Source organism: Cicer arietinum, chromosome 2, assembly GCF_000331145.2.
Source record: "Cicer arietinum cultivar CDC Frontier isolate Library 1 chromosome 2, Cicar.CDCFrontier_v2.0, whole genome shotgun sequence".
In the NCBI taxonomy this organism is placed as follows: domain Eukaryota; kingdom Viridiplantae; phylum Streptophyta; class Magnoliopsida; order Fabales; family Fabaceae; genus Cicer; species Cicer arietinum.
The window spans coordinates 29,202,924-29,223,625 of NC_021161.2; the positions used below are offsets into that span (position 1 = coordinate 29,202,924).

At 31.1% G+C, this 20,702-nt stretch overlaps 1 protein-coding gene across 1 annotated transcript; it reads right to left on the minus strand.

Annotated features, from left to right (window-relative positions):
* Positions 1–5,777: 5,777 nt before the first annotated feature.
* On the minus strand, positions 5,778–7,578 carry LOC140919248 (uncharacterized). The gene is made up of 4 exons (XM_073364907.1): positions 7,148–7,578; positions 6,598–6,741; positions 6,210–6,516; positions 5,778–5,864 (listed from the first exon to the last, which is right to left on the minus strand). Exons 2-4 carry the CDS (start codon positions 6,601–6,603, stop codon positions 5,824–5,826), a joined length of 354 nt encoding a protein of 117 aa, XP_073221008.1. The 5' UTR covers positions 6,604–6,741; positions 7,148–7,578; the 3' UTR covers positions 5,778–5,823.
* Between the last annotated feature and the right edge of the window lie 13,124 nt (positions 7,579–20,702).

Below are 20,702 nucleotides of genomic sequence, written 5' to 3' on the forward strand. Positions count from 1 at the left end.
TATGGAAACGCGGATTATTGGAAAGAGAGATTTTTAGCGGGATTACCTAAATTATTTAGTGAGAAAGTTAAAATGAACATTAAATCAAAATTTAATGGAGTAATTCCTTATGGAACATTAACCCTATGACAAATATCAAATTACGTAGTAGAAACCAGAATAGGAATATGCACAGATTTTAAAATACAGAATAAGATTAGATCAGAAGCAGTGCAAAGTAGAAAAGAATTAGGATCATTTGGTGAACAATTCGGAATAGAGACAATTAGAGCTCCCAGTAAAAGCATGAAGAAAAGATATCCAAAACAAACATTTAGACATTATAAGAAAAAGAAAAATTATAATAATAATTACACCCCAAAAGAACCAATAAAGAAAACACAAAAATTTAAAAGAACTAATAAAAAAGTCTTTAATAAACAAGAAATTAAATGTTTAAAATGTGGAAGACTAGGACATTATGCAAAAAATTGTAAAGTAAAACAAAAAAATTAATGAATTTAGTAAATTAGAAATACAAAAAGAACTAAAGGAGAATCTTATTAATATTTTAGAAGGAATTGTTGATTGATGAATCCTCTAGTTCTTCGGAAGAATCATCTTATGAAGAAGAATATGTTAATAATATATCAGAAAAATCAGAATCTGAAGAGAGTTTAGAAGAAAATTATTGTTTAGGTCCAGAATTATGTAACTGTAATGATTGTATTAAGGGAATTAATATGATTACTACAAATCAAGCTAGTACTCTTATAGAAATATTAAGAAAAATGCCTAATTCAGATCAAAAGGAAGAATTTATGATTCAGATACAAGAAATGATAGAACAAGAACAAATAGAAAAGGAAATAGTTCATAAAGTAGAATTTAAAGAAATAATGAATAGATTTAAACCAACTATTACCCAACCAATTACTATCAAGGACTTGCAGAATGAAATTACTTCTATAAAACAAGAAATTCAATTATTAAAGCAAAAGGATTTAGAATTAGATGTTAAGTATTTAGAATTAAAAGGAAAAGGTATATTAGAACAACAAAAGTTAGAAAGTAATAATAATGATATAAAAGAAAAAGAGCCTTATTTATTTTTGTTAAATAAATTAATTGTACACAAATGGTACTGCCCAATAACTATAATTATTAAAAATAAAAAATTTGAGTTTATTGCATTATTCGATTCGGGCGCAGACTCTAATTGTATCTAAGAAGGGTTAATACCCACTAAATATTACGAAAAAAAACCCTAGAAAGATTAAGTGGAGCCAATGGTTCTAGATTAGGTGTTACTTATAAATTACCTGATGCAAATGTATGTAAAAATGGAATTTGCTATCATACTTCATTTTTATTAGTAAAAGATATTAGAGAAAGTGTAATTATAGGAAACCATTTTTTAGCATTAATATACCCATTCACAGTATCACATGAAGGTCCTCAGTCTCTACTATTAGTAGGGCTTGAGGGTCTGGAATTCCTAAGCAAGGTAATTTTTTAATTATTTGTTTTAAGGTTTTGACACTATCGGTCATAGTCTCATCCCATTTGGGTGGATTTTTTCTTAGTCTTTTAAATAAAGGTGAACATATAATCCTAAGGTTGGGAATAAAATCTGCTACATAATTTACACATCCTAAGAATCTTTGTAATTGAGTTTTGTCTTTTAATTCATTAGGAAATTTTTCTCCAAATTCTATTGACCTACTAATTGGTGTTATTGTTCCTTGATAAATATTGAATCCTAAAAATCTAATATTATCCTGAAATAATTTCATTTTCTTGGCCGACACCACTAATCCATTTTCTTTAATAATATTGAAGAATTTTTCTCGATGTTCAAAATGTTGATTAATACCTTTTGAAAATACTAATACGTCATCTAAGTATACAATTGTAAAATGTTGGTAATTATTAAAAATGTTATTCATAATATTTTGGAATTCACTAGGTGCATTCTTTAATCCGAATGGCATAACATTCCATTCGTAATGTCCAAAGGGTACTACAAAGGTTGTTTTATATTTATCTTCTTCTTTTATTTGTATTTGGTAATATCCTGATTTCATATCAAATTTAGAGAATACCGATGAACTATGTAATCTACTTACTAAATCTTTTTTATTGGGTATTGGATACCTAATCCATTGTAATACTTTATTTAATGGTTTATAATTTATAACTAATTTATATCTAATCCATTGTAATACTTCATTACATAGAACCCTGCACAACTCCAGGGAGACTTACTGGGTCTTATTAATTCTTTATCTAAGTATTCTTGTATTTCCTTTTTACAATATTCTAGGTATTGTTGATTCATTTGTATTGGTCTTGCCTTAGTGGGAATGTTTCTTTCATTAAAACTGGGTTCATAAGGAAGAGAGACCACATGCTTCTTTCTAGTCCAGAAAGCATTGGGATGATCTGCACAAATTTCTTTTTCAAATTTATCTTGTAATTCTTTTATTTTATTTTGTATAATTTTATTTTGTAATTGTTCTTCTATTCTTTTATAATGAATCTCTTTGCTTATCATTCCTATTTGTTTCTTCTTTTGAGAGATTAAATTAAGGCTTGATGTTGATGCTTCTTGTAACATATTTAATTCTTTAATTTTGGGTTTTTGAACAAATTCAAATTTTATTGTCTTTCCTAATGCGTTTGTAGTAAGCTGAAGTAATGATTTATTTAATGAATATTCAGGTTCTACAAGAAAAAGTATTTTCTTGTAATCTTTTTTTATTATAAATGGATTTAGGTTACTAGGGGGCGTGTAATAGGGTAATTTTTCTGGTTTTTGTGTTGTAGTATTTAATTGGGACGGCGTGTTTAAGGCAAATTGTAATGGTGAGATTAATTGAGATTGGATTGCGGGTCTTATGGTTTTTGATTGTATGGAGGTTGTTGGGTAAAAAGATGGTAATGCTAATGGGGTAAACCTATTTTGGTTTGGTGATTGGGAGGAAGAAGAGGGAGTTTGTAATACCTGTTTCATTGTGGGTGTTTTTGTAATTTTTTTCTTCGGTAATTGGGGGTCCATACTTATCTTTATGACTCATTGTGCTTTCCCTATGAGTTAGTTTTAGTTGATACTGATTCAATTGAAATAACTCATACATACGACAAGGTCTATAAACAGAAAATTATTTTTTCAAAATTTAAAATATTAAAGGTATTATCACCAACAGATTGGAAAGATCACCCTTCAGCATTAAAGAAATTTTCTAGAAGATTATAATAATAACAATAACAATAACAATAACAATAACAATAACAATAACAATAATAATAATAATAATAATAATAATAATAATAACTTCTTATGGACTTGTAGACCTAATATTTTTCCAAAGAAAAACTCTAATAATAATGAATGAGATTGAACGATTTGTACATAAATTAATGGTGATTATCCAACTGATTAACTTGTGAGAACATTTCAGATGATATATTAAACTTGGGGCATTCATTTTTTAACTAAGACAACTTTCTCACCTTTTGTTCATATTCATATATTCAATAAGACAAATGCCCATTTATTCAGTCAATTTTCTCTACAGGCATTTAACACCCGCCATATCAAGGAAATCTTTCAACCTAATACTCTAAAATTGGTGCAACACCATTGTTGTCCCATTCAAATATTGTGCTTCTGGAAACTCTAACTTGGGACAATTCTTTCACCTTTCATTCTAATCATATATACAAAATCTTTTGTATATCTCTAAAATAAAGACATATTCTCGATCTTTTATCCAATTCAAAGATTGGGTATACCTAAGTTCTTAGTTTAGGAAAATTTATTATATTTGAATCCATGTATATCATGCGTAAATTCAAAATATTGAGAAATTCCTCCATCTTTCACTTCATCCGCGTAATGCAAAAATGGGGAATCTTCCCGATCATTCATTTTTATATTTCTCCAAAATTTATTTCAGTTTATTTTCCTAATCATCCATTTCATCTCAACACAGTGTCACCAACGTACTATTATGGGATTTATATTTTTGAAATAAATTCAACAAGAGGATATATGATTGGCCTTTATAATTATAGTTGGGGTTGATTGTCTATTAATTTCTAATATAGTCCAAAAAGCATGAAGTCTCCATATTATGTTCTTAAACTTATATTTAAATCATTCTTAAGCTGACAAATGTGTTTTGAATATTGTTAGATGATTATCTCATTATACTTACATGTTATGAACTAAAAAATAGAGATGTGAGCATCATAATGCATATTATCATATATTTTTTCATAAAATGAGTATGGTCGTGTTCTAAAGGAAAATGTGGTTAAAACTCAGAGGAAGTTTGGTATATCTCATAAAACTCAAGAGGAGTTTTATATATTTGAAAATATTATTTTCCTTGAAACATACATTGAATTTGAGATCAAAACACTTTCTCTAAAATTTAGAAGAGTATAAAGTGAAGTACTTAAACTTTAGATGTCACTACTAGAAAAACTTATCTTAGCGTCGGCCAAAAGCCGACACTAACAGGCCAAAAGCCGACACTAACGTTGATTTAGTGTCCGATTAGTGTCGGTGTCGGGCCTAGGCTAAAACAGTCAAAGTTAATTCATAGCGTCGGTCAAATACCATCTGACGTTATTATAGTGTCGATCTGGCCTACTCTAAGCTGATGCTACCAGCAAAATACGATGCTAGTTTAAAAATTCTTGTGCGTCGGATGGGCCGACGCTATTATAGCGTCGGTCTGACCCACTCTAAGCCGACGCTACCAGCAAAATACGATGCTAGTTTAAAAATTCTTGTGCGTCAGATGGGCCGACGCTACAGTCAACTAATAAATTTATTTTATAGCGTTGGTCGGCCCGACGCTACCTTCAACAATTGAAAAGTAAACAACAATGAAAATCCTTTGATTTCAACAAGCTTTCTTTCTATTGCAAGTTTTCCCTTGTGCTTGCTCTTAGGGTCAACAACAACAACTTTGTGTGTAACAAAATAATATGGATGATTAAAACATTTTCTAGTAAAACAAAAGAATATGGATGATTAGAAGCCTCAATGCATCATGGCAAGACACATAATATTGAAAAGTAAAATTGTAAACTAACCTCAACATGAGGTAATATATCAGATTTGAGATAGACATCAACAGAAGAGTAGTAAATGAACTTGACGTTTAGAACCAACATTTAATTTAATTATTATAAACAAAATGGAGATCAAACTCATTTTTAAACTTAATTAACTAAATGACTTGTAAAATGAATAGATCAATTAATGGCAATAACATTCATAGTTGAATAGTCTTATAAAACTAGTGCTACAGCTTACTGTTCCAGATTAGGAAGAGCATCAAATTTGACACAATTAAGGCTTCTAAAATATCTAGTTATACGATTTGACACACAAATTTGACTATAACACTTTCACTTCTTTATTATACGATTTTTATAACTACAATGTTTGTGTCAAAATAACACATATTTTGTGAAGTTAAATAGGTAAATGATATTATATATACCTGGTGAGACATAAAAAGAGTGTATATGCATTCCAAATAGCATGTTTATCCTGAAAAGCCAATGCTAAACTGCAACATGTTTTCAAATTGGCCAAGTTAATCAATGTTTGAGGTAGAGTGAACAAAAATCACTACGCTTACGGAGATTAAAACACATTTGTGTCAGCCATGTATCAAACAGAGATAGATGCAACTAGTGAAAAATCTAAACATCCAAATAATAAAACACTAAAACCAAACTTCATTGAATCAACTATTTATTCAGCTATTTATAGAAAAGCAAACCTCACGATGGTTGATCAAGACATAAGGAACAATTTTAGGCAAAGCATCTGCAAGTATCTGAACTGTTCCTAATCCCTGTCAAAATATAGACATACATAATAACAAAATATCACAATTAAATTTGACATGGACAATGGCACATATATTCAGCTAACATTTAGCCATCTTAACTATTCATATTTTCTTTCCATGAAAAGGGGAGAGAGTTTTCATCTTTATATTTTTCAAAAGTGCTACATAACAGATAATGAAAATCAAAAATATTTTCCAAAGCACTATTTGTGTTTGCAGGATTAAATAATCTAGGCAATGTATCTTCATGGTTATTTGCATTCTCATTCAGAGGTTGGACAACTAATGATTGAGCATCTTCATTGCTTACAACACCAACTGCCACATCAATAGGATTTGAAATTGTACCTCGGTCTTCGTGAATCTCGATCACTTTATCATCTGTTTGTAAATTTTCCATTTCAAAACCAACAAAATTTCCAAGTTCAGGAGCTCTTACATTCTTTTCCTTCAGCAATTCAATTTCCACCTGCAATTTCTTAATTTCTTCCTCATACTTCTCTATAGATTGAGATTGAACATTAGTAACTTCCCTAAAAGACAGATTATTTCTTGAGAGAGACCCTTCAATATGCATTTTCAGTGAAGTGATCTCAGCGCTGCAATCATTGAGCTCTTTTCTTTGGTGCTCCAAGGACTGTTTTAAAACTAGCACCTGAAAGTTAAAATTGGTATTTCACAACTTTCATAAATACAAATGTTGTTTGATAGATCATTTATACTAAAAATGAACTACCTGCATTGCCTCCAAGGATTTAGTTAACTTTCCAATTTGAGTATTTGTCAAATCCTTGGTCTTCAACAAGGTTTCCTTTTCTTAATTCAACTTCTTATTCAATTTCAGCAAAGTTTCGTTCTCTTGAAGTAGAGAAAATTTTTCCTGCATTTTCATGTGGATTTCAATAGAAATAGTAATGCGAAAAGAATCACTTAGCTTGTGGCTCCCAACTCTAATATTTATATATTAGGATGAGATTAAGGCATGTTCACGTAATTTCTAACCGATATACTATTCCTAACATAAATAGATAAGCCAATAAACTAATATGCATTCAGACACTTAGACCAAAAACTTAGAGAAAAATGTAACAATTGACAATTGCAGAAGAAAAAATAAAGTGCATATGAAAAATTCTAATATGACAATGGCAGAAACTTCAACTAACTTTTATGCTTAAATTCAAATCATAAGCATTAACTTATGAAAAATTGATAGACAATTCAAATTCGATTAATCTTTCAGAATCACAAGTAAGTAACAAAAATTGAAACGAAAGATGAGATACCGTCGTAGCTACTAGAATCAAAAGACTGATGAAGATTCCTGCACATGTCATAAGCACGGGAGGAAACACGTTTCAGGAACTCGTCGGAGCTTCCAGGAATTGTGCGTCTATGTGAAGCGCGCCTCCTCCACCTCCTCATTTTCATCGGAGACTCCTCCGCCACCGACGTTGCACGACACCTCCTTCCTCCTCCTCGTTCGACAGCAAGGTGCAAAGCAATATGCAAGGATTTGAGTTCAAGTTCAAGTTTTTTTATCACGTAAGGCTTCAAGTGATTTTTGGGATCTGGTGTTTTTCGCATGATGAGTAATTTTGGAGTTTTTCGCGGATGGGGATGAACCTGAAATGAAGGATGGAATGCCAATTGGGGGAAATAAAACTAAGATGGAGATTGAAGGTTGGTTGAGATTTTGGGGAAGATGAAAATGAAAAGTTCGGCAAATTTGGGGCTAAGAGTTTAGAAGGAAATTGAAACACTTTAAGTGTAGGAGGAAAACCTAAACATAAAAAAATTTTACTGAAAAAAAAATTAATTTTACAAACTAGAAAATGTAGCGTCAGCCCGCCGACGCTAAATGGATGGTAAAATTGTCATATTTTACTTAGCGTCGGGAAGCCCGACGCTAAGAATTGAAGAAAACACAAATTTATTTCGTGTGCTAGCGTCTACCTAACCGACGCTAACTAGCATAGGAGTCATGGCCGACGCTAAATATGGCAGCTAAAAACAGTTTTTCTAGTAGTGTGTGCTGAAATGGGTGCATTTTTTTTTTAATATGATTTGAGTATATTATTTTAGTTATCATTGTCTATATCTTGATTTCAATGTTGATGGAAATAATAAATGGTATTCGTACATACTATGTGATTTAATATTAAATGCAAATTTGATATGAGAATGCCTCTCAACTACATGATATTTAGGTGATCAATTCCTATTCTTGTTGTCTATAATTATCCTTCACCCCATCACACATTTTGATAGATGTCAAAAGGGGGAGAGAATGTATAAGAAAAGTATATGATGTTAATGATTAATGAAGAATGTTAACAAATTAAAACTCTTGCATATGTTTAAGGGGATTTTAATTGCATATCCATGAACATTCTTTCATTTGTTATTTTATCCATGTAGAAAACTAAGGATTTTTTCTAAAGGTTTGTCATCATCAAAAAGGGGAACATTGTTGAAGTAAAAACTTTTTTGATATGTGTTTTAATGACAACAAACCTTATGAAATAAATGTTAAGTTTTCTAAATAGTGATCTACAGATGCTTGCATTTGAGTTTTTGTTCAAAGAACATAAGGGGTCAAGCTTGAAGCCACTCACATTAACAAGTGCATTGTATTAATTCAACAATGAAAGAATTGAGGAGTTTAATTCATAGATATAAATATATGATTATCCTTAAGCCGAGGATGATCATCGCAATATGTTGCATCTCAATCACACATAAAATCTCTTGGAAAAAGTTAAGAAAATCTATGGGTCATGATGTGTCTATATGAAAATTAAAGGTGAAGAATCCAGGTCCAAGATGAAGAATCCAAATCTGAGAATGAATATTTTCACAACCTTATATCCAAGGATAAACTCGAGGATGGACATTCATCAGAATCTCAGGTCCGAGGATGAATATTCGTCACAATCTTAGATCCAAGGATAAATATTTATCAAAAAATTTATCTAACAAATAGTGAAAAAGAAATTTTCATAAAAGTACAAGGGGACAAAATTTGACAACTTGTTCACACTATTCAAGGTTTACCAAAAGTAAATATAGAAGTGACATCACATCAATCACTTACTCTTATGTGAAAGACAAGAAATTTCATGCTCACACTTAACATAACCTGAGGATGGACTCTCGAAAAAAATCATCCTCTCATATATAAAAATGAGCTCTTATGTGAACAATGCAAAAACAATATGCTAGAAATGTTCATATTTGTACCAAAGGCTTTGAAGTAAGACAAACACATCAATCATAATTTTCAAGGTATTGGAAACAAGAAGGAACCTTCTCATCAGTAATAGATCAAGAGGATAATAAGAATCTCTTTTAGAAATCTTATTCTAGATGGTTACCTAACAAGTAAAAAAGGTGTCAACATGTTTACACCAAATTCCAACAGTCATATATTGGAAGAAAGACATACAATTATCTCTCAAAGTCTTAAATAGATCTAAGGATGATCATCCATGAACATCCTTAAAATCAGGTAAATCATAGGATGAATACAATCTCAAGATGAGCATAGATGGAAAGGATATCGTCATAACAAATTTGACACATACAGAAAAGTACAAAGGTACAAAAAGGTGAAGTACTTGACATGAAGGGCACACTAGTCAAAGTGGTTGGAAAAGGGAAAGAAAAAAGCAACAATCACATCAAGACTCAATAAAATAAAAACTCCATCCTCGTACATAAATCATATCAGAAGATAGATGTAGAAGATAAACAACATTTACGAGAGGATGAAATTATGTCATTTATGTTAGAGGAAAAACAATACTAAAGAGATGATGAATTTATGTCATCTATGTGAGAAGATAAACTACACAAACAATAGGATGAATTTATGTCCTCTATGACAAAGGATAAACAACACATAAGAGAGGATGAACTTCTATTGTCTATTCATCCTCGTACATGGAAAAATGAGTAAAAGTACTAAAGTACAAATATTGATGTACTAGACTCTTAAAGAAAGACACTGCAGTTGTTGGAAAAGAAAAATGTCAAAAAGCATAAGTCACATCAGAATTAATAAATGCTTCGTCCTCCTACAACTCAGATTTGAGGCTAAATGGTAGTTTCGCAAATAAAGACAAGTCTAAGGAAACTTAGCAAAATCTCCAACAACTATATTTTGCTAACCTATATGTTTGAAGCTCAAAACACTACTAGAAAAAGAGCTTTTAGAGACCAACTTTTATGTCATTAAATGAAGAAAATCAAACACTAAATCCAATAGCGATCGATTTAGTGACCAATTTAAAGCAGTAGGTAAACTGTTAGTCATTTGTTGTTGCGACAAATCAGCGACCGAATTTAGTGACAGGTTTTGTGACCCTTTTTGAGACTGAATTAGTGGCTAAAGTTTGAAACTAAATTAACAACCACATTGAATTAATTTGCTACTTCATTAGCGACTGATTTAGAGATAAAATTTGTGACATAATTTTTTTTTATTAAATATTTGGTCACCAATTATGCCTCTAAATGTTACTTTTTTAAAAAAAAATTCCATTACTTTTATGTCCAAAAGAACAATAAAAACAGTTTTTTAATTTAATTTCAATATTTAAGAATCTCATACACCAAAATCATTTAAAAGCATTAAAGAATATAATATATTTAAGTAATACTTCTAAGTACTCAAAATAATACAGATAAAATTTTAGTTTAAACAAAATATATTAAGTCATAACAAATTGCAACATATTGGTTCTTTGGATTAACTTATTAATATTGATAGCGTTTCAGCAAGTGTACTATATCGTTGCAAGTAATAATTAAAACGGTAGTACCAAGTGTCAAACTCAAGGATTAAGTTTTACTATCGAATTATATTTATTTACTGAAATTGAACAAAAAGTTTCCGAATTGATTGAAATAATATTTGAAATTAACAAAAGTAATAAAATGGATCCTTTATAATGAGAAAAATGTTAGGGATGAGTTTCACTTCGAATCCAACCTTGGTGTCTAATTTGATCCTAGTTACTGAATTCCTTTATTGAATTATTACCAAATTCTCTTTATTATTTTTGCCCTAATATCTTAGTGACATAACCTTTAATTCCAAAATTAACCCCTAATTCCTTAGTAGATTTAAGATTAGAATTAAGCATTACCGTATAGAAATTCTCTTGTAACTTATTGTTTTGCAACTAATTTAATTGGTTTCATGACCTGCATCTACGTCTAGACTACAAATTCATGAATTTCTCATCTCGAGCATTCGTAAAGTCCACTTCCATTTCAAAATACAAATCGTAGAACATTTTAATGTTGATCAAGCAATAAAAAGCATTAAGCACAGAGATGAGAAAAATAATTCATTAAAATCATTCATATAACCAGAAATCAAATCATAAAAATAAGGCTTTCATCTTGTTACACTCATCCCCAACAAATATGGTTTAGTTACTTATGACAAAGATAAAAATAGATAGAGATTAGAGAAGAATTACAAGAATGATTCATGGATGATTCTTGATAAACAGCTCCAATGATGTTAGAAACGGCCGTCTTTGAGTTTCTATGCTAGGGCTCAAGTCTCCCAACTTCCCAAGAGTAAAAAAGATCCCTAAAAAGTGAAAAATTACGTTTTTAATGTATGATGTAGCGTCCACGCGCTCCAGGCGCAGAAAACACGCTTCAGGCGCGCGCTGGCAGTGCTGAAAGGCAGGAAATGCGACTCAGGCGTGGCTGTTGCGCTTCAGGTGCACAACATTTGTTGTCTGACTTATACTTCATTTGTCTCCTCTTTAGTGTCTGAATTTGGTTCCAGTGTCTTCATGAAAGTTGTAGCTATGGATCTTAGCTTTCATTTGCACTTAGGTTTACTCCAATTGGACATCTACAACTCCAGAATTTCTCTCAAGTGTTTAGAAAGGGTTATGAATTTATCACTCAAATCCTAGAACATGCATCACGCTACCATAGGCTTGAAAAAATTCTAGTTAACAATCACAATGCAGTAAACACATACACTTTTGGAGGACTTTCAGGTTTTAATGGGGCTTAGCTAAGGGTGTGACATTTTGGGATAGTAGGCTTTACTACTTGGAGTTAGGCATACATTTCCAAATTATTCTACCATTTTTTTTTTATTTTTCTTCACCTTTTCATTCTGGAGATTCTCAAACATTGATAAAAGAACCAAGAAGATATTATTCTACCATTTTTTTTTGTCTTCTTTTTTTTTTTCTTTCTCTTTTTTGTGTGAATCACCACCTCAAACTTAGAACTTTATCAAGACAATAATTTTTTTTTCTACCTAACTCCAAGAAAGGTGATTTAATTAAAGTTAAGTCTTTGGCTTGTAATTTGGCTAGTAACCGAAATAAAAGGGCGAGGCTCAAAGGGGCTAGCAAATGACCAAATTTTCATAGGGTAATTAGAAAGGCTCAAACGACCAAACAAAATTGCCTCAGTGTATGCATAAATTACAAGTGTTGCAAGTCAGAATTAGTGCAAGTTCTGAAGGGATAACACATGTCTGGATAATCACACAACAAAGAATTAAAGTGTTTAGGCTCAAAAGCTCACAGCTAGCATAATAAGAAAGAGTATGAACTATCTAAATGATGCCAAACATGCCACTACAAAATTTATTTAGTTTTTTATTTTATTTTAAAAAATGCGAGTGAGACTTCGACAACCAAGGAGTAATCAACAATGCATGCATTAGTGAAACTTATCGAATTGAGTAATGATATGAGCAAAGAAATAGAGTTTAAATTTCAAAATCCCAAACAGAAAACTTAAGACCAAATACAAGTTGTTAATAATTCTTCATCATAGTGCACATGTACACACAATTAGAAAGAAACAAATTCAAATAAAAAAAATAAGATTGCAAAAAAAAAAAAGCTACCTCTACTTGTGGGTTGCCTCCCACGAAGTGCTTCTTTAAAGTCATTAGCTTGACGTCTCAACTATTGTCAAGGTGGCATGTATGATAGGAAGAACACATCATCCTTCTCACCAAGAGATACATATTTCAAGTGAGGTGGCAATTGCTTGAGTTCAACCAATGGCATATCTTTCTTTTTCTCTACATATTCATCTTCATTCCCTTTCAACCCCTCCTCTGTAGTGGGGAAACGGGGGGAGTAAGATGGTGATGCTTCTAACATGGCTAAAAACCTTTGGATCTTTACTTCCTTTAACAACATCAAGGAGTAGACATAACACTATTTCTAATGGCATAATGGGTCCTTGATGTTCAACTTCTTCATCGACTATCAAATTAAAAATCTCAATTCAGTTGCACCATTCTCTTTCTTTTGAGTGTTCCATGGCTTTTAGAACGTTAAAAGTGACGGTTTCCTCATTTACTTTTAAGGTTAAGGTGCCATCTACTACATCAATCATAGCTCGCCCTGTTGCTAAGAACGGTCTCCCCAAAATCAAAGGAATGTCATTTTCTTCCTCCATGTCTAGTACCACGAAATCTACTGGAAAAATGAACTTATCCACTTTAACCAACACATCTTCCACCACTCCATAGGGGTGTTTCATTGAGCGATCCGCAAATTGTAGCATCAGCTGTGTGTCTTTGACTTTTCCAATGCCCAGTTTTTTGTATATGGAAAGGGGCATAAGACTTACACTAGCCCCAAGATCACACAGAGCCTTCCCAAAAGTTCTATTTCCAATGGCGTAGGGGATTGAAAAGCTTCCAGGATCCTTGAGCTTCTGTGGTAGCTTCCTTTGTAGTATAGCACTACATTCTTCGGTAAGCATCACTGTTTCACCGCCGATTTTTCTTTTCTTCAACAGAATCTCCTTCATGAACTTGGCGTATGTTGGCACCTGCTCTAGTGCTTCTGCAAAAGGAATGTTAATCTGCAATTTTTTAAAAATATCAAGAAACTTACCGAATTGTTTTTCTGTTTCTTCCTTTTTTAATCTTTGAGGAAACAGAAGTCGCATTTGTGGTTTTTGCAGTGATTCCCTTTTTTGTACCACATGTTCTTCCTCCTTTTCAAGAGCGATGTGCTCCTCCACTGATGTCGGTGTGACTATTTCCTCTGAGTGGGTCGAAATTGAAGTACTTACACTTTGTTTGGCTTTAAGCGGTACTTGTTCACTTACCTTGCCACTCCTTGTTGTCATGGCATTGACATTATTTCGCGGATTTGGAACTGTGTCACTAGGCAAATTTCCAGGTGTTCTTTGTGCCATTTGTTGAGCAAGTTGACCCACTTGAGTTTCCAGATTCTTTATGGATGCAGAGTTATTTTTCTGGATGGCTCTTGACTATTCAATGAAAGAACTTGTGCTTGTCACTAATTTCTCTATAGCACTCTCCCAAGCAGCCTTTCTAGGTGGGAATTGGTTTGTTTGAGCTCCTTATTGGCCCTGAGCTCCACCTTGTTGATATCTCCAAGAAAAATTTGGATGATTTCTCCAACCAGGGTATTACGTACTAGAGTAGAAATTATTCTGCTTCCTGTTATTACTCACAAAATTCACCTCTTCTAGTTCTTCTATCTCATTGTCATCTAGTGCATCACAAGCTCCATTTTTATGTGCTCCCCCACAAAAGTTACAACTAGTACGCTTTAGTAATTTGACAGGGGCCATTTGGGGTTGTATATTTAGCGCTACTACCCCCTTCTTTATCTCAACGGTGATAACATCTTTTATCTATTTTGAGGGCAAGAACCCTTGAGCCAACCCAACCTCCATAATATTCAATTCAAGCCTACCACTTTTTGATTTGCTTTCGCAGTTTTTTTTCTGAATCAAAGAAAAGTTCAGCTGAGGATTGGCCTCGCATACAAGGTTAGACAAATTATGAGTAATGAATAGTTCAAGAAAGATAAATGACTAAGTAAAAATGAAAGAGTTTTAAACCAGAATATTTTTTTTTTAAATTAGAAATAAAATAAAAGAAGAAATTTTATTGCAGAGCAAAAAATTTCAATTCAGTAAATAAATTAAACTCAATAGTGATTTGGCAATCCCTGACAACGGCACCAAAAACTTGATAGCGTTTCAGCAAGTGTACTTGATAGCGCCAAAAATCGTTGTCTGACTTATACTTCATTTGTCTCCTCTTTACTGTCTGAATTGGTTCCAGTGTCTTCATGAAAGTTGTAGCTATGGATCTTAGCTTTCATTTGCACTTAGGTTGACTCCAATTGGACATCTAAAACTCCAGATATGGCTGAAATACTCCACATAGGTCATGTTGATTTGTCACCAAAATTCAGCACTGCACTAAAACAAAGTAATGACGCAAAACTCCGAAAAATCTCTACTTAATCAAGGAAATAATAACATAAATATTTCATTAAATCAAAGAACTAAAATCAACAAAATATATCAAATAACTCCTTAAATTAACTAATGATTAAAGATAAATAAGACTAAAATCAATGAAAAGTATGCATATGATGAAGAGTCGTCAACTATCCATCTAGAATCATCACGAGCATCGATATCACTTATCTCATCATCAAAATCACGAGCATCATTATCACCAATCTCATCTTCATGAATTTATGCTCAACTTCTCTGTTTGTATTAGTCAATTGCTCTCGAAGTTGATCTCTTTCATTTCTCATTTCTTCAAATTCATGTCTTTATACCCACTTTATTTTTTCCAATTATGAAACACACCAAATCCATCACATATACATGGATCAACGTCGGTTATTTTAGGGAGATGACAAACTTCTTCTCACACATCATCCTCAGTTAACCGTTGTGGAGGTTGAGACTTTTCTATTCGATTCTTGTAAATACATGATCCATATGCAAAAATTGACGATGAGAATCAAACCAAGGATACTTACTACCATGTTTCAAGAAAAAAGCTTTGGATTGACTTATGCAATATGGACATGCTAATTTCCCTGCTGCACTCTAACCAAACAACATTTCATATGTAGGAAAATCATTAATAGTCCACGTTAATGGAGCTTTCATTATAAAAATTGATTTCCTGCAAATATCATATGTAAGCACTCTTTCATTCCGTAAAAAGTTGAGCTCATCTATCAAAGGTTACAAATACACATCTATCTTGCTCTTTGGATTATGTGGTCCATGAATAATTAAAGTGAGAAACTTGTTGGGAGTTTTCATGCATAGTTTTGGAGGAAGATTGTAAGGAGTGACAATTACCAGCCAACATGAATAAGGTGAGGTTGTATGATTAAATGATGTAAAACCATCGGTACACTGTAACGCCCCAAATTTTTTATCCAAAAATTACTTAAAAATATTTGTTTTCTTTTAGAAACAACTATAATCTTTTTTTTCTTAGAAGTAGTTCATCATGTAATAATTTGAAGATGCGTCAAAAAATGACTTGATATATTTTTTTTTGTAAAGAATATAATACAATTTACTAATATATTATTTATTCATTTATTCGCCAAATTAATATTCTAGTTGTTAAATCAATATTCATTTATGCTCCAAAATAAAATAATTTCTTTCTAATGGAAATTCAAAAGAAACAAGGTTGACCAAAATTAATGTCATTCAATTATTTACTAGCAAAATAAAATCTCACTTCCGCATTTCTATTAAAAGTTAATGATGAAGAGTAATAACTTTACAATGTACTACAAAAAATTTAGTAACACAAAACATTATTTTTTAAGTAAAAGTCTCATTTTCCCACGTACGTGCACCAATCAAACATCATTCATGCAACTTTTTAGATCATTAGTACCTAAATGTTGGTGTAAGGGGTCAGTTCATCCCACAACAAAAATTAAACCAAATAATAAACTAACAACCATAAAATATGAATATAAAATCTTTTTGTCATAAATGATTTAAAGAAATTGATGCTTTAATAGTTCTAAAAGATGTATTAAAAGTCATAAAATGTATCTAAATAAATCAAGTAGCAACTGTAGAGCAAATAATTAAATCAAAATAAAAATAACAATAGAATGCATGGAAGTTATGCATGCTCCTAAATATATATGATCCAGATTTAACCAGCAACACATGCGTCCACACAGAAGTCACTCATACCAATGGGTAAAATTAAATCAGTCACACAGGCGTCCACAAAGATGCGTATGATATGTCATGAAATGATAATGATGCTCAAAAGATACATATCACCACTCAGTTAGATAATCACACAAATCACCAGCCACTTAGGCAACCACAAAGATAACAATATTTAAAATCCAAATCACCAGCCACTTAGGCAACCACAAAGATAACAATATTTAAAACACAAATCACCAGCTACTTAGGCAACCACAAAGATAACAATATTTTGAACACAAATCACCAGCCTCTTAAACAACCACAAAGATAACAATATTTAAAACACAAATCACCAACCACTTAGGCAACCAAAAAGATAAAAATATTTAAAACACAAATCACCAACCAAACCACTTAGACAACCACATAGATAAAATATTCAAAACACAAATCTCCAACCGCTTAGGCAACCACAAAGATAATACTATTTAAAACACAAATCACCCGTCACCAAGAGTCATGGACGCTTACAATCAAGAGTCAGTAATTTTGTTATCCTAAATATATATCACACAAACACGTGAATAAATGTTTTAGAGTCATAACTTTTATTTTATAAACTATAAAATTTGATTAGCGACGTGTTATTGATAGACATCAAAACTCAAATAACGAAGAACACATGCAAATATAAACTTTATTTCTTCTACTATAAATTTTCTCCCATTATTAGTCATTTAGGCATACAAATCAAGGTTTACCATTAAACACATTACAAAAATCAACTTAATCATGTTATCATAATTAAAAATTAATACTTTTCAACAATTCCCCCAAGACTCATATAGATTTCTTAAAAATCAAAACTTTGAAATGAAATAGCACAAAAATCAAAACTTTAAATTAAAAAACATCATAACAAACATATTACTCATGAGATCATAATAAAAATCATAACTTTATAATTAAGTACACATAAACAACAAAAAATAAAAACTTTACATCAAATATATGACATCAAACATATTACTCATATTATAATAATAAAAATTGAAATTTTATAATTAAGTTTATCAAAGCAAACATATTAATCATAAAAGCAAAATATTATAGTTAAATTCTTTATGGCAAACAAAAATCAATATTTTTCTTTTAAGACATCAAGACATATATCAATATCTTACAAACTATTAATTTAATATCTAGCCTAAATTCGCACGAGAAATAGCACCTCTAAATTCGCACGAGAAATAGCACCTATTTCTTAACACCTCTAAATTCGCACGAGAAATAGCTCATGAGGCGGTAATGAATTCAACACCGATAGATATTAGAATTTACGACTTAGAAAACTATTTTGAGAGTGTACGAATGACAAATAGGTGCAACAACAAGAGGCCTAATGGAAATGTATGAACATGTAAACTATTTATGTTGCACTATTACCATTTATTTCTTGTCTAAAATTGAAGTGCACTTAATTCCAACATTATGCTACCAATAAATACTATTTCTTTAATTTTATTAGGTTGTTACAAGGCCAATTGAAATCATGTGTATTTTTGTGTATGAGTTAATTAGGATTAACTAATAGAGTTCACCATATATTGAAGGGTGTCAGACACTAATTTTAATCAAATAAATAAATTAGAGATTGTCACACCACCCTTTTAATTTTTTTTATCTAATGGTTACAAAGTCAAAAATTTCATAGAATTATTTTTGTAGACAATTAAAATAAAATTATATTTTTAGTTTAAAAGAGAGGAATGCATGAGATACAAAAAAAAAGAGAATAGTCTTTTTGTTGTCCTCTCTTAATTGTACCCAAACATAACTCATAATTAAATTTATAATCTTCCTTTAAAAAATAAATTAAAGATGTTAAAAATGAGTTAATCCACATTATGCCAAGAAAACACCATGAATTGTCATAAAATCTTGTCATAAAGGAGAGTAAAAGAATGAGTCAAGTCACTATAACTTTTTTATAGGGTGGACCAAAAATAATTTCAAAACACTTATACGGGTTGGGTTTCACTAACTCTATAATATCTCTTAAAGTGAATACTTATTTAGTCGCAAATAAAACTAACAAACAATATAAATTTTACAAATTCTAATTTAATTAAATAATTCAACTAATATTTTATCAACTAAAATAAATCAAGCAAGACAAGAATATCACTCACACATAACAAAATAAAACAAACATATCTAACACATCAATTTGATGATTATCAAAACTAATCAAATAAAAAAAATGCACAATAGTCCATTTAAGAAATAATCACATCATAAATCGTCCCCATGTAATTGTCACACCAAAACAATTAAATAAAAATGAAGGTTATAATTATTCAGGTAGAATAGAGTGTGATAAAATTTAATTTAATTTATTTACACATAGAATAATTATTAATTTAATAATAGCAATTACAAAAAAGACACTTATATAATATATATGAAAATTTTGGGTTGTTACATACCCAATCTCAACCTTACATTCCTCGGTTCAACAACAAAGTCAGGATAAATTTTGATCAAAATGTTTCCAAGCCACTACATCTAGTAGATGACACATCACTCCTGGTTATCGACTATTTTCATAATGCCATCTCATATGTGGAGCTGAGCTCATCGAAGAATATAATCTCTTAAGTTTGGGAATTAGCGGTAAATAATGCATTCTCTTTATATGTATCTCTTTGAATTTAACCTACCAATCCTTTTTTTTTTTCTCATAACGAGGTGCATTATAAAACTTGAATTACTTTAATTGTTTACATTCATCAGTGTAGAATAACATACAACTATTTATACAATAATCTATATTTTTCCGCAGTGAGACCAATCTTTGAAACTATTTTCTTGGTCCTATAATAATCTTTAGGAACTAGATTTTTTGGAAGACATGTCTCCTTCATAAGTGCCATTGTTTGATTAAAAGATCGTCGAGAAATATTTCCCTCTAATTTAATTGCCAACAATCTAACAGCAAAAGACAACTTAGTGTAATCGTTGCATCCCGACCACAATGGCTTTAAAGTTGCATTTAGTAAATCATAAAACTTTTGATCATCTATATTTGGAGACTCCTCCAAATCTTCATCACAATGCATTTGATATTGTGGTCCAATAGCATCCTAAACCATGCTCTCAAATATATTAAAATTATTGTTATGTCGCTCTTGTGCATAATTTTTCCTTTTAATTTCAACATGCAACTCATGATCATTTACTCCATGAGATTACCTTTCCAAAAATCGAATACTCAGCCTTATATCTTGTACAGAAAAATTGCTCAGCCTCCTTGCTATTCTAGAATTACAGAATGCCTATACAGAATGAAGCATAATTTAAAAAATTTCTAAAGGGGTGAGAATGCCTGAACCCCTTTCTTATCTAATGCTTTAGTTAATTTGCAATTTTCTCATTCAACCTTTTTGAAATTGAAACCAATTAATCGTGATGGTCAGCTTTCTTCATTATTTTCACTTAATAATCTATTAAGTATATTGAATACAAGTCCTTTAATAACTTTAGAAGTTGTCTTTGGGTAGAGTATTTCTTCCGAATGTTAATGTTACCACATTTGTCTGTTGGAAGAATTTTACAATTGTAGGCTAAGAGCTTGAAGTTTTATTACAAGTCTACAATCTTGTGTATTGAAGTCATAGTTTAAGTATATAGCATGTCCATAGAGGGAATATTTCTTGGAGTAAAGGCACCTCCCCTCTTGTCTGCCTTTTCCATTAGAGGGGGATTAAACTAATGTGATATGGACAAAGCTAAATCAAAAAGTGATCTTGTAATATAGATGCATACATAGATACTCAATCATTA

Coding starts and splice junctions, on each gene's coding strand:
- LOC140919248 (XM_073364907.1), bottom strand. Junction 5,865..6,209: donor CGAGATTCACGAAGACCGAG/GTACAATTTCAA, acceptor ATATTTTGACAG/GGATTAGGAACAGTTCAGAT.